Here is a 15,561-nt window from a genome sequence, read left to right as displayed (position 1 = left end):
CTCAGTCAGAGAGAGTGTTTTCTTCAGACTTCCATATGATCATCATAGTGCTAGGAAAGTCAAGGAATGCTAAGATCAATTAAGACAGTTCTCTCAAGGAGTTGCAATCTAAGAAAGGTAAAAAAATAAACATACAAATAATTTAAAAATAACACAGACATGATAAGTGCAGAAAGAGAAAAAGTGCAATGGGAGTTGAGAAGAGGAAAGGATGAGATTTTTTTTTTTGAGGTGGAGTCTCACTCTGTCACCCAGGCTGGAGTGCAGTGGTACAACCTCAGCTCACTGCAACCTCTCCCTCCTGGGTTCAAGCGATTCTCCTGCCTCAGTCTCCCGAGTAACTGGGATTACAGGTGCTTGCCACCAGGCCCGGCTCATTTTTGTATTTTTAGTAGAGATGGGGTTTCACCATGTTGGTCAGGCTGGTCTCGAACTCCTGACTTCATGATCTGGCCGCCTTGGCCTCCCAAAGTGCTGGGATTACAGGCATGAGCCACCATGCCCAACCTTTTTTTTTTTTTTAATTATACTTTAAGTTCTGGGATATATGTGCAGAAGGGGCAGGTTTGTTACATAGGTATAACACGTGCCGTGGTGGTTTGCTGCACCCATCAACCCGTCATCTACATTAGGTATTTCTCCTAATGCTATCCCTCCCCTAGCTCCCCACCCCCCAACAGGCCCTGGTGTGTGATTTTCCCCTCCCTGTGTCCATGTGTTCTCATTGTTCAACTCTCACTCATGAGTGAGAACATGCAGTGTTTGGTTTTCTGTTCCTGTGTTAGTTTACTGAGAATGATGGTTTCCAGGTTCATCCATGTCCCTGCAAAGGACATGAACTCAAGGGATGAGATCTTGAAGGAATGAAGAGAGGTACATGAAGAAGGCAGATTTAATTTTTTTTTTTTTTTTTTTTTTTGGAGACAGGGTCTCATTCTATAGCCCAGGTTGGAGTACAGTGGTACAATCACAGCTCACTGCAGCCTACAGCTCCTGAGCTCAGGTGATCCTCCCACCTCAGCCTCCCAGATAGTTGGGGCTACAGGTGCATGCCACTATGCCTGGATAATTTTTTGAAGAGATGGGATTTTGCCATGTTGCCCAGGCTGTTCTTGAACTCCCAGGTTCAAGCGATCCACTTGCCTTGGCTTCGCAAAGTGCTGGGATTATAGGCATGAGCCATTGTGCTGGGCCCAGAGGGCAGATTTAAGATGAACTTTCCAGGCTAGATAGATATTCACTGGACCAGGTGCATAAGGAGAGTATATTAATAATAGGGAATTATATGAGCAGAGGCACAGAGAGGTAGAAGTGGTGGGCCACATGTAAGATAACCTTTCTTTTTCACTCTAGTCATATTGGGAGAATAGTTAGTTTGATTAGAATGTAAGGAGTGGTAGGGTGGTGGAAGAAATAGGGTTTGGTAGGTAGGCTGAGGATATCCTGTGGAGGTCTTGGGTTTCAGGCCAGTGAGCTCACATTTGATGTGACAGGGAGTGGGGGCTATGGCATGAGATAGGTAGTGGCAGTGGGAATGGCAAGGAAGAGACGGTGGTGAAGGTATTCAGAGGTAGAATGGGCAACCGATTGTGTAATCTAGAAGTGGGGAGGAAGGTGAGTGAAAGGAAGAGTTGTAGATAGACCAAGGTTCACAGGGCTGGTGTTTTAAAGTTGGGAAACCTATTATCATTGGGAAACAGAGTGTTTCTCCCCACCACACAGTGTAGAAATAACCTTTATTAACTATGTCATAATATTTCAATAGAAAAATATTTTAATACAGTATTGATATAGTAATATTATATAATATAATACTATATAAATATTATATTAACATAACATTAATATTACTATATCAATGTTATGATATTAACATGCATATTAATATAACAGTGCAGAGAAAAAATCTGTATCACAATCAAATGGGCAGACAAATTAAATCATATTATAATAGTATAATATTATATATCACAATGTTATAAATAATATGTTTCAAATCTACTTTGCTTTTATTATAGTTCTGCAATTACCTGCAAATGTTAGGTGAGGTCCAATCATGCCTCTTTTGAGTGGCCACTATATTCCAGGATTTGGTACCTGTCCTCTGTAACTGGCCAAGCCCACCTACTAGATCTGCTTTTTTGTTTGTTTGTTTGTTTGTTTGTTTGTTTGTTTTTTGAGACAGAGTCTCACTTTGTTGCCCAGCCTGGAGTACAGTGGCTTAATCATGGCTCACTGTGTAGCCTCGATCTTCCAAGCTCAAGTGATTCTTCCACCTCAGCTTCCAGAGTAGCTGGGTCTACAGATGTGTGCCACCATGTCTGGCTAATTATTTTTCTATTTTTTTGTAGAGCTGGGGTCTTGCTATGTTGCTCAGGTTGGTCTTGAGCTCCTGGACTCAAGTGATCCTCCCTCCTTGGCGTCTCAAAGTGTTGAGATTACAGGTGTGAGCCACTGGCACTAGATCTATTTTTAAAATAGGCCGAGTATCAGCTCTGAACTCAATGTGAGTAAGGAAAAATAAACATTTATTGTAAAGAGATCAGACAAGGAGTGTGATGGAAAACTGAGGAGTGTTCGGTGTTGCTCTCTTTCATTCCTGCCTTTGTCAAAACTAAGGATGGAGACAGAATATATTTCAAACCCATGTAGCTTGTACAGCACCCAGCATTCTCATCTGGCTCAATGAATGTCAAAGGATAATAATAATGGCCCATTAACTTTCAGAGGACATGGGATCAAACCAATAAACAGTAGTTCATACTTTTCCATATAGTGACCTCCTCTTCGAAGCAGGGCCTTCATTAACGTAACAGCTGTCTTAATGTGGCTTTAACCCGGTGACTCTTGACATTCCTTATGGCTTCTTTAGTTCCCTTGAGACACATCATGGCTGGCACCACGGCTGTGATCTATAGCCTAACAAATTCCCTAGAACACCCAGCATATGGATCTTTTACTTAACCCAGCAGGAAAAAGAAGGGAGTAGTTAATCACTGATTAAAATGCCAGAAGAAAATCCTTTAGTTTTTAGAGGATCTGGGAAAGCAGTAGCCAAGTCAACTCAGTTTGAGTGATAGCCAGAAAGTGTGAGTTAGTTTAATTTGGGGCACCTGGGAAAACCAAACATGAAACACCCCCCAAACCCCAAATCATGTCTACATTTCATTTTTTTTCTCCTGAGGAAAAATATTTCTACACTCTTCTAAATAGAGATGGGACTAAAGCTATAATAACTTTAGCCTCTGCCAGTGTTTTATATAAATTCATTTAGGCTGTAGCTGTGTTGAGTTTATCATAACCAAATCTGAGTACACAATGTAAGAACTGTTGTATACTAATGACTATTTGCCTAGTAATAATAACACTACAAGGTTTTTTTTTTAAAAAAAGATGATTTGCCTAATTCAACTGTAATGAGGGTAGCTGTTATTAATATCATGCAAATAATGACAAACATCCAAGTTTTGTGGGGAGGAATTACTTGCAAATATTAATTAATTAATTATTTTTTGAGACAGGGTCTCACTCTGTTGCCTGAGCTGGAGTGCACTGGAGTACAGTGGTGCGATCTCTGCTCACTGCAACCTCTGCCTCCTGGGCTCAGATGATCCTCCCGCCTCAGTCTCCTGGGTAGCCGAGACTACAGGCTTGTGCCACCACACCCAGCTAATTTTTGTATTGTAGAGATGCGGTTTCACCATGTTGCCAAGGCTGGTCTCAAACTCCTGGAATCAAGTAATTCTCCTATCTTTTGGCCTCCCAAAGTGCTGAGATTACAGGTGTGAGCCACTATGCCTGGCCCAAATATTTATGATGTGCAAAAGTTTTAGTAAATATTCCATCTAAGAATCCCATGAAGTAGGCAAGTAACATCCTGTTTTACCACGAAGACAATGGAAGACAGAGAAACAAGTTACTAGGGGAAATAGAATTTAACTAGGAGTCAGATGATATGGGTTTCGTTCCCAGTTGACAAATGTGTTTTGTTGAGCAAGTTACTTAATCTTGCTGGAATCCTTTTGGACTTCAGGTTTTTAATTTTTTTAATTTAAAAAAATATGGGCTTGGTTAGATCACATGATCTCAGCTGGGGTTCATGCCCCACCAGGATAATCATGGGTGGACTTCAGGAGATCTGGGAGATTTGAGATTTGTACACAAAATTTTGCTCCTTTGCTTGTGTATGTGTATATACAACTGTTAACTAGAGAAAGGGCCTCAGGCTTTCATTATATGCTCAAATACCTTTCACCCATGCCCAAATTAAAAACTAGTAGAACGCATGATTTCTCAGGACCCTTATAGCATCAGTAATTTAGGATTCCCAAAAAATAACAATGGTGATTCCCAAGGGTCCTGAGAAATCATGCATTTTGGGAATGACCCAAATGCATGATTTCTCAGGACCCTTGGGAATGAGAAAGGGAATGAGAATATGGCAGAATCCTTATAGCATCAGTAATTTGGAATTCCTAAAAAAGCACCATGGTGATTTGAAGCCGTCTAACTGATCTGTATAGTTCAGAAGTTCAGATAGGTATAGAATATCCTAAGCTCCATAATGAAGCAAACATATGTTCATCCTGAAGTTCTCTGCAGGAGTTTGCTTTTGGGATGTATCAAGATGCAGTTGAGTGTGCTTTTGTGTGTGTCCATGGTCTTTTCACATGCATGGGAGCGTGGCCTTCCTCCTGTTCAATCTTGCCCATCCTGTTTCCAACCTGCTCTCCAAATGGTGGCCAAAGTTGGATAGCAGCAGTGATTGGAAGGCTGGGAGAACCTTTTATAGAAAGAGAAAGGAGGTGAGAGTGAAGGAGAAGGTCCAGGGAAATGAGCAGCTTGCCCTGAATTTCCCTACTTGGAAAGTACTGTACTTGGCATGTCAGCATTCGACATCCTGAGTCTAGTATTTAACCAAACGTTTTACAATCTTGTTGCGAATTCTCTTTCTAAGGATTAACTATTATGTTCTCTCCCCATTTTTCAAATTGCATTTGAAGTAATCCGTCTTGAATAATGTAGGCTGAATTGCCTTTGAGAACACCACCAAAAATGTGAACCAGTAATTTATTGATGGGCAAAATTAGGCTGACACCATGGGACAATTAGCACTAATCCATGAAACTTGGAAGCAAATTTGACCTAAGCCTCCATTCAAGTCAAACCGGCTTTCAATTATTTGAGGTGTTCTCTGGGCACTTTCCTGTTTACTCACAGACACAAAAGGCTTTGGCTAGACACCACAGAGTGAAGGAAGCAAAACAGAGCTTCAATTCTTGGTTTTCTCAGATAGAAGTGTCAGTGTGAGACTTTTTATTTAATAGCTAGCATTTACTGAACATTTAATATCTCCTTGGTATTCTTTTAGAAGCTTAGATTGCATTGCGTTTTTAATAGTCACAACAATCTTGTGAAGTAGTTTTTGTATTCCCCATTTAGCACATGGGAAAACAGAGACCCCCAGATATGAAGCAAATTGTTCATGGTCACAGAAGTATTAATATAAGTGAGGAGCTGAGATTCAACTTTTGCCTGGTCTGCATTGCACACATGTGAATAAGATGTATTGTTGTATCTTTACTGCAGAAAGTACTAGTTTCCCCGCCACCCCCCAACTTGTAATGTTGAGAGTCTGAACAAACTGGTTTGCTTACTCATAAAGAGAAAAAGTATGAAAATTTCTTTTCTAATTATTATCTTTTTTTTCTAGTTATCATGATGTTATGAGGCTCTTTCAACCAATTTAAATTTTGTTTCAAAAAATCATTGGACATTATACTACTAGAGAAATGCATGTAAAGATCATTTTGCAAAGACATGAAATATGGCTTTATGGAAGGACTCAGTAGAGAGACATACAAGTTGGGAAGTACAGGCGGCAGATAAAAATGAACCGGGCTGCAGTTTATCAAATGAAATAACAACTTGCTTTGAGGGAGACTTTTGATGTAATATTGTACATGCAATGATAGACAATTAACTGTGTCTAATAGTATAGTAGGTTACTGACAAATTTGTGCCTTCTGCCCCCACTTCCTTAACATGCCAAGTGTGATGTGGAAGGCCAGGTAATCTTGTGTGGGGATAGTAAAATCACATTGAATTGTAGATCATAGAATTTCATTTAAAGGTGTATAGCCAACTTTCTAAGTCTTGTTCTTTCCACCCTACTGGCAAAAACATTGGGTGGTAAATTTCTGTTCTCTCCTAGAACATCAGTCAAAGGCCAGTTTGCCTCTGTTGCTACTGCTATTCTTTTTAAAACAAGGGGAAATTTCTAGAAAGTGTAACTACTGAGTTATAAATATGTATATTTTAGATGAATTTATTCAGTGTTATACACTCACACATGCCATTCTGTAGATTATTCATTGATTGTATGTTAGGAATTAGTGATACAATATTGAAAGAGTTATCTAAGACTTAGGAGTATCAAGAAAATTTCAGTTAAATGTGGGTTGATAACAGCCTCCTAGGATCACTATGCTTGGTTCGTTCAGGTATTGAAAGTGAAGGTCATTTCTAGGGTACTCTTTTTAGTCTACTAAAAATAGAAAATTTGTCTGTTTTGAGTTTCAAAACATAAAGAAGGCAAAGACCAGTTCTTAATTTGCAAAGTTAGTGTGTTTTTCCTTTAATACTTCTTTTGGCAAATTCAGCTGGTTCTAGGAAATGCAGAAGGCTGACAATGGTAAGATGATAAAAAATCAGGTTAAATGGCCAGAGACAGGCAGGCCAGTCCTCACTAAGCCCTGGTTCTCTCAGGAATAGCCCTCTGGATTTATTTAGCCTAAATTTAAACAACATTTAAATTCCTTCCTTTGGGAATCTCTTGAACCTCTTGCTGAAGGTTTGTTTTTCAGTAAAGATTTGCTTCACAACAATTTCTCTTCATTTTTTTATTGTGGATATAATAGATACTGTATTATAAATATAAGGACTTTTTAATCCAACTCCTGGTGGGTTTACTCAATGTCTTTGTTACCTATTTATATCATTTTAGAAAATATGAAAACAAACCCCCAAACCCTTATACTTTTACTCTGTTTGGATTCTGTCTTTTGAAGGTATTTGTAGAAACTCATAATGTTTCTTCTTTATTATTTCAGCAAAGACATTTTTGTTTTTAAAAATTGGGTTATGGTGGAGTTAGAATGAACTTTGAGTCAATAGTAACTTGAGATTGATGGAGAGATCAGGCTTCACCACCCCTGGGTTTACTTATCTAAAGGTTACAGAAGGCAGGTGGCACAGAGAGATTGCCAACAAATCTGACAAAAACCGAAGCGTACCTTTCTGAGTTCTTCATAAAGGGTTTCACCAGTGGAATTGAGCATAGTAAATCTTCATGAGTGAAGTTACATCAAAACTTTTGGAAGTCCAGTTCTCCTCCCAGCAATATAAAGCTGGAGATGCACTGTACATCGCTGGTCTAGATAGTTGCAGAGGACTACCTGATCTGAGCCGGGAGTACCTCCTTAGTCTTGACATATTATAATATAAACTACAACCACAGTGTGTGGTATGGTACAGTGCACTCAGGCATGAACATGACCCTAATTTCCCACCCTCAGCCTCCCCAAGCTAACACAGTTTGTTCCCAGAACTTTCTTGAAAATGATTTTCTTACCCTGATGCCTTTGGGAGCTGTGGTAACAGGCACTCAGACTTGCAGTGAGAAAGCACAGTTAATGCAGACCTGAAATTAAGTGCTGTTCATGGTTCTATTACCTCAGGTGGCAATTTATTAAGTTAAGTAAAACTCTAATTCAATTATGTATCAACATGGGAAAATATTAACTTACCTCGTTTTCCTGTTGGAAACCTAAGGAGTATTAAATGTTGATGTTTTGAGGAAGTTCAAACAGCTTTCCTTACCAGTATCTTGCAACAATGGCAAGAGAAGACAAAACTCTTTTCAGACAAATGCTTGGGTGAGTACCAAAAGTTTGAGCAAATCCCTGGGCAAAGGATTTATTAAATTGAGCTCTCCTGCTCCAGAAAAATCTTTTCCTCCCCTCTTAAATGATCTGACTTTAAGAATTACAATTAAGTTGCAAAATTGTTAACATTGCTCTGTAAGGAAATCAATTCTCATCTTCTCTTAAGCTGGCCTCCTGTAACAAGCTGCATCTGCCTGCCCTGTAGGACAGGATGGATGTCACTTCCATCTCAAGCGATCGCTCGTCGAAATTAGAATCAAACTTTAAAATGAGCTGAAACTTTTTGCTTCCACTTTAGAGTTTTCCTGATTCTCTGTGCTTCCAAATGTGGAGTTTCTACCTCTAGCGAGCAATTATTTTGGTCTCCTTGACTGCTCTGTGAATCCCATGAGGACAAGGCATCAAACTACCAGAGTGCAGAGATCCTACTTGATTCCCTTTATATCCTTCCAACCCCAAACACAGTGCTTTCCTCCATATTAAGTTTCAATGGGTGGCTCACGCCTGTAATCCCAGCACTTTGGGAGGTCGAGGTGGGTGGATCGCCTGAGGTTAGGAGTTCAAGACCCACATGGTGAAACCCCGTCTCTACTAAGAATACAAAAATTAGCTGGGCATGGTGGCGGGTGCCTGTAATCACAGCTACTGGGGAGGCTGAGGCAAGAGAATCCCTTGAACCTGGGAGGCGGAGGTTGGGTTGAACTGAGATCCCGCCATTGCACTCCAGACTGGGCGACAGAGCAAGACTGTCTCAAAAAAAAAAAAAAAAAATTTCAATGAACTTTTGATGTAGGAATTAGAATATCTTTAGTTGGTAGAAATCCTCTCTCATTTTAGGGGAAACATCATGTGTGCTCCGTGGAAAAATCACCCCAAGTTCTACATTTAAACTTTGCAGATGTAAGAGTTGGGCAGGAGCACAGGACCCATGAAAGGCCTTATATCACAATTTCTCAATAGTTTAGATATTCAGTTACATTTCTTGCTGCCATGATTGCCCTTTCTCTCCATTGACTCATACAAAATACTTGGGCTTTGAATTATTTGAGGGCATTTTATTATATTGTATCAGGTTTTTCTGAATGTACCTGGTTAGCATAGTGCTTGACACAGCGTGTTCTAGAAGCTTAAAGCTGTTGTTGAAATAAATAAGACACAAATGAATTATTTTAGATTAAAAAAGGCTTTCATTTCTTGAAACACTTACCTCTTTGGCATTTATTTCCACCGAGATCAGTGCAATGTTTCATATTTTGGAAGAGATGAAAAAATGGCTCCACTTATCCTCTGTTCAATTTATATGACCATCCAGAAGCTATACCCACAGTGACCACAGAAATACAGAGACAGACTAATAAGAATATAAAATACAAGGCTTGGTGTAAAAGGCAAGGCCACATTTAGGACATGCGTCATGCAGGGGTCACAGAGGCTCACGTATCCTCCCCAGAAGGCTGTCTACACGTAGGTGGGTGGATGTTGAGGGTAGGGAGGGGAGTTCCTGTTGTTCCTACTCCTGCTCAGTGATTCCTGCCCATGGTCCTCATAAGGTTCACGGGGGCTGTTGTTGCAAGACCATGGTGGGTCCCTGAAGCCCCTCTACTGACCTTTGACACTAAACTCTTCTTTTACTCCTGACAATTCGCCCAAACAACACAGAAGGCAGAGAACTCTTGCATCTATTTGCCCTTTCAGTAAGAAGCCTCTAATCTGTTTTAGCATAAAAAATTCATTAAGAATGTACTATTATTTCATCAGTGAAATCCTTAAATTTTAAATTAAATCCATAGGTCTGGTTTAGCAACCGCCGTGCAAGATGGAGGAAGCAAGCTGGGGCCAATCAACTGATGGCTTTCAACCATCTCATTCCCGGGGGGTTCCCTCCCACTGCCATGCCGACCTTGCCAACGTACCAGCTGTCGGAGACCTCTTACCAGCCCACATCTATTCCACAAGGTACCGAGGAAGAGTCAAGGAGATTAGAAAGTAACTTCCAGGCGATTTCTCTGGTGGATATTTTATACAAGTGAATTCTTCTGCAGTACTGACACCATGTTGTTAATTGTAATACATCAGGTTGTCCTGAACGTACCTATCACATTTCAGAAACATAGTTTGTTCTATGATGTATCAGAATATCTCTAGATAAACTATGCTGTAATATAATTCAATTGCAGTATTTTAAAACAAATTAACCTTCCCAAATAACCATGGGATTTGCTTTTCTTTTGTTAAAATTTTATCTCTACGTTTTACTCCAGTTTGCAACTAACTGGAATTCGATGATGCTTACTAACTGTAGGAATAATAGAGAGAAGGTAAGCTTTGACAAAGTCATTATTTGTTAGCACACAGAGGTGAATGGGATAACGTTAAATTGCAAGATCCGATTATTTTGGATTATGAAAGAGCATTCCAGGCATTTGAAACTATATTATTACACAAATATTTAGGTGCTTTAAAAGTATATTTAATAAGAAATTTGAGACTTGCAGTCCTTATATTGGTTAATTCTCATATTGGTGAATAACATTCACTACCAAAATATGCTTGTTAGCATTGCTAATATGATTTCTGCATTAGTATTCTGGGTGAGCCTGCGGTGAGAGTATATATGTTACTTACAAGTATGTGCAGAGATAGGTGTGACTGTATCTGTTATGGGTGATTCTACACCTGCAGGTTAAGAAACGCAGTTTGAAGTGAACATTTGATTTGATCAATAGATGCTCCTGATGGCCTGGTGGCTGGTGAACTTTTGCACTGAACTTTCTCTGCTGGCCTAAAAGAAAACACGATGGTTGACAATCTTTTTCATTTCAGCCGTGTCAGATCCCAGCAGCACCGTTCACAGACCTCAACCGCTTCCTCCAAGCACTGTACACCAAAGCACGATTCCTTCCAACCCAGACAGCAGCTCTGCCTACTGCCTCCCCAGCACCAGGCATGGATTTTCCAGCTATACAGACAGCTTTGTGCCTCCGTCGGGGCCCTCCAACCCCATGAACCCCACCATTGGCAATGGCCTCTCACCTCAGGTCAGTCCCGTGTTTCTAGACAGACGATTTGCTGTATACCAGAACCAAATACTCAATTCCCTGAGGCAGTAGTGTAATGAATTGCCAAATTTAAACCATAATGTATTCTTTATAGAAGCCACATGATTTCAGTTTTCTGGTTTCCTTTCTCTCCACCCTTCCTACTGGCTTCATCAAAAGTTGTAGCTTAGACTTAAAATTCAAGTGATTTTTGATATAATCTTGGAGACTTTGTGTTCATATTTAGCTGTGAAGGTGTTTGCCATGTTTTGTCTTCTCCATCCTAGTTCTGGGCTTTGGTTAAGAAGCTTGCAAACAGTGGCAGGTTTTTTGTTTTAAATTGTATTTAAAATTGATAAGGTTTCAATCAATTGATAAGGTTTTAAATTGATGAGGTTTCAATCAAAAGCACCTCATAAGAAAACACTAAAGCTTTGACAAAACAATCAGAGAGGAAGCAAACAAGTCCTGTGGAGAGAGACCCAGCTGATGACTACGAACTCTGGAATAAATGAGTTATAAATGCACAAATTAGGGGAATTACTGCTCTTTGGGACTATATAAATATTTGAATGTTGTAATTGTTTTTCTAATTTGCATTGGACTATGAGCTTTTCTTAGGAGATCACATTAATAAATTGCCTTGATAATTGCATGTGAGAGGGTTGGTTACATTTCCTACATGTGGCATCTGTCTGAGGTTGACATTATTAGCAGTTGTTTAAATACAGATCCCTTGATTTTATTAGAGAGTGCTTGGCCCAGGTGGCAAGGATAGCTGCCCACTAAATTTGGAGAAATGTCACAAGGGGTTGCAATCTATAATTGCAATCGAGAATCTCTTCAGAGAGTTTGAACAGCTTTATCTGTTCTCAACCCCCTTTTTCCTCTTGGTGGTTAGAAAAACAGAGAGAAGCTCAGAATGACACAAATGAAAAGTGAAAAGACAATTATACTCAATTACACACTAATCACTGACTATCACCGCTGCCTAAGCACCAAGAGGGCATTCTAATAGGCAGAAAATGAGATTTTAATGGCACAAAGGGTGGCCAAAATAACGACTCGTATATCTTTGCCTCTTCGTTTTCTTCAACTTGTGGTGTGTGTCTTGGGAGTGGAATTCCTGGGCTCTGCAAGACAGTGATAACTGTGAGCAGCTGAAAAGTTCAAAGCCGGAGGAGTTGAAAAGAATGGATAGCAAAGGCAATGAAATAAACATTTCCGCCTAAAGGCAAAAGTTCATAAATCCTTTTTTGTAACAGTAAATGTAATTAAGTTTCATAGATTCCTATAGCACATCCTGGGATTAAAAAAAAATTATGAGGTGGCTTTAAACCTCAGCTGAAAAATAACAACATGAAAACAATGAAAGTGCTTCCTACAGGACTTTAATACATTTTATTTCCAAGTACTGGCATTTGTGAATGTGATTTCTGCATGAAAATCATGGACTTATATTGATAGAGTCATCCTTAAAATACCCAGATTCATGGTACATGAGCTTCTTCCACATCTTAGAAGTAACATCAGAAGTACTTATCTCCACGATTTTTTAAGATTTGTAGTTTTGGGGGCTGTAGAAAAGCTTTTCATGAACATGATTTGGTTGAAAGTTTTAATAAAAGTAAACTCCTGCCCTAGCTGCTTCTGCAAGGTGAGATCCCAGATTCCATTGGCATTTCTTAGTACCTTATTTTATTCAATAGTAATAAAACTAATAAGAACCTGTATTCTATAAGTGAAACTGGTACTTTCTTGTATAAGTGTATTATCTTGTATGTTATGATGTGTATTCTTTTGTATTATATAAGTATCATATAAGTAGAATTGCTAGAATGTGATCTCAACTATTAATCCTTGACTTCAAGAAGCCTGGCTATGATTCTGGAGTTGATGGTAGAGCAAAATCATTCTAATACTAAGCAACGGAAAATTCCATAGGCATTTTTCCTGTATTTCTTTACTATATCTTACATATTATGGTAATTCCTTATTACATTGCAATATGCAGGGTATTTTGCATTTCTGCCATATATTTCCACCTCAAACCACCACTAGGAATTTATGTTCTCTTGGTTTTTGTAGCAACCCCACTGAGTTAGAAAAGAGACAAATAATATGAAATTCCTCCTTATTTCCTCAGGCAAAGTTAAAGAGCAAAGGACAATGAGTAAATCAGTATCTTGCCAAACATATTTATGCAACAGTGGAGTAGGAAAATTGGATTCAAACTTAGATTTCTGTAAACTTTGGGCTATATCACTTCTCTGTAATGACACTATTTAAACAAGAGGTGCCTACACTACTTTTGCTTGTCTGGCTTTCTTAAAAATATTTTAAAGAAAAATGTGAAGCAAAGAGCTCATGTCTAACACCCTGGTTTACTTGTTAACTAAAGAAGAGACTAGAGAAAGGCTTGTGACCTATAAGTCACTGCTTATCATAGAGTAATTATGAATATATTGGATCATATAACACGGACAGTGTTATGCTAACTGAGAATAACTAATAGCGTTATGATTACCATTTCTCCTTTTCCTCACTACTTACTCTTCTACTTCCTCTGCCTCTGTCTGGTTATCTAATATGCAGAAAAACCAACTGAGGCCCAAAATGATTGTCACCTTCTGCCAGCCAAAGGATTGATAGGGAGGTAATTAAGACTAGAATCTAGGATTCCTGGTTCCTGGTCTAGGATCTTGTCCATTATAGTCCAGAGTTGAATGAAGAGAAAACAGGTTTCATAAAAAAACAGATGCAGGAGGTTTTAGTCATATTATAAAATAATTTAGTAGAGACTAGTTTTTTAAAACTTTTCTGTTCAAGTCAATTTATGGTCTTTTTGCTAAGTTTAATTTCCATTGATCTTCTATCTTCTCCCCATATTAAAAGCATTGGATGTTCATTGTAGAGGAATAAAAAAAATTGCTTAAAAAGTGTCTGTAAAGTAGAAAAAACAACCCCCAAGGCAACTACCATGAGTATCTTTGCATATTGCCTTCTAGCTTTTTAGGTTCTTGTGCCTCCTTTAGAAACATAATTGAGAAAGTAGAAAGTAGTGCATACAACTTTGTATCTTGCCTTTTCTCTGTCTTTACGTGTCATCATAGGCCTTCTGCCATCTGTCAATTTACACCGAATTGGTTATAGTTTTTTGAGTCACTGTGATCAGTTCACTGTAGATCTCTCTGGTGGAGCTATTTGACATGTTAAAAATATTTCTGCATTTTATTCAACTTTTTCCCTAGAGCCATTGAAATTGATGTATTGTTTGCCATCCACACTTGGAAATTGTGAGCTAGAGTATGTGTGAATGATTGTAGAGTGGGCTTTCTAGTTTCTCATCAAGGAATTAATAGACACTATAAGGATAGCCAAAGCATTTCTCTCTCTCTGTGTGTGTGTTTGTGTGTGTGTGTGTGTGTGTGTGTGTTTGTGTATGTGTACAATAGTTGGTTTTTGTTTTGTGTCTCTAATGTATCTTTTCCCTTGAGCAAAGGCTGGGAATTACAGCCATTTGCCAAATGGCGCATCATAGATGCCCTCAGTCCTTTCCTCAGAGAAGGTCTCAGCTTCATGAGGGGCTGGTGTGAAGCAGTGTCTCAGGGAGGTCACACCTGTCCAGATGGTCAGAGCTTGGCAATGGACTGATCTGTATTTGTGACAGCCTAAATCTCAGAATACCAACAGCAACCTTTAGAAACTCTGATGTCATTCCTCCTCAAGTTGCTGAAAGGGTCTGTGCATTATTTAATCATTGGCAAGTTTTTCTTGTTCTGAGGGAATCAGCAACAATATCTGGGGAATATTTTCATTTTGCTTATTGGAAAACTGAGGCCAAGGCAACACAATCATTTAACTGATGGAGTGAGCTAGTGGCAGGGTTAAGAGCCAACTGTATGTCTTGTCTAGTTCTTACTAGTTCTTCTATGAACACAAATTACACATTTTAGTGGCTGGTCACCACCAGAGGAAGCATAATGTCCTAAGAAATTTCCCAAGGGCTGCCCCAGTGATATTCGGCTGAATTTTCTTGCAGCCATGGTTGAATGGCTTCACAAATGGTGGGCTTGGCTTTTCATTCTATCGAAGGCTGCATGTGTCAGGGAATTTAAGGTGAGATTCTCAGTGATGTGTGAGAGGGTGGAGACAGGCTAATGACCTCAAAATTTTCTACCATCTCTGGATAGCTGTTTGAACTGCATAACCTTTTTGGAGATGGGGCTTATAATGAATGACAAAATACACTCTGGGAAGGAAAGCATTTAACTCACTGCAACACGGGCTGTCTTCTGTAGTACCATCCTTCTGAAAGTTTCTGTTCTGTTGATGTGAGGACAATATAGTGCATGGGGTAATACAGACCATTTATTTCCCCTCCATCCCCAGAGAGTACATTACCAGCACCTTCCTACACATGCAGGAGGAAAAAGGAATGCTGCCTTGGAATACGGAGTACCGAGGAAATACTACCATATGCTCAAGATGTGAGGCTAATTAACATTTGGCCCACGTTCTTCTAATTAACTTTTCTTTGCAAGAAATACTACCCTGACTGTTCCCCCACCCCCAAG

The 15,561-nt window shown here is 39.2% G+C and overlaps 1 protein-coding gene across 5 annotated transcripts in view; it reads left to right on the top strand.

Annotated features, from left to right (window-relative positions):
- Positions 1–15,561, top strand: part of PAX3 (paired box 3) — a 99,298-nt gene that overhangs the window by 68,931 nt on the left and 14,806 nt on the right. For all 5 annotated transcript variants that reach the window (XM_009444402.5, XM_001165390.7, XM_016950585.4 and 2 more), the window contains 2 exons: positions 9,737–9,902; positions 10,770–10,984. In XM_009444402.5, coding sequence (XP_009442677.1) covers positions 9,737–9,902; positions 10,770–10,984 — 381 coding nt within the window. The remainder of the gene's footprint in view (positions 1–9,736; positions 9,903–10,769; positions 10,985–15,561) is intronic.

The sequence above is a fragment of the Pan troglodytes genome, chromosome 13 (genome assembly GCF_028858775.2).
Source record: "Pan troglodytes isolate AG18354 chromosome 13, NHGRI_mPanTro3-v2.0_pri, whole genome shotgun sequence".
Classification (NCBI taxonomy): Eukaryota; Metazoa; Chordata; class Mammalia; order Primates; family Hominidae; genus Pan; species Pan troglodytes.
This window is presented reverse-complemented; position numbering and strand designations above follow the sequence as displayed.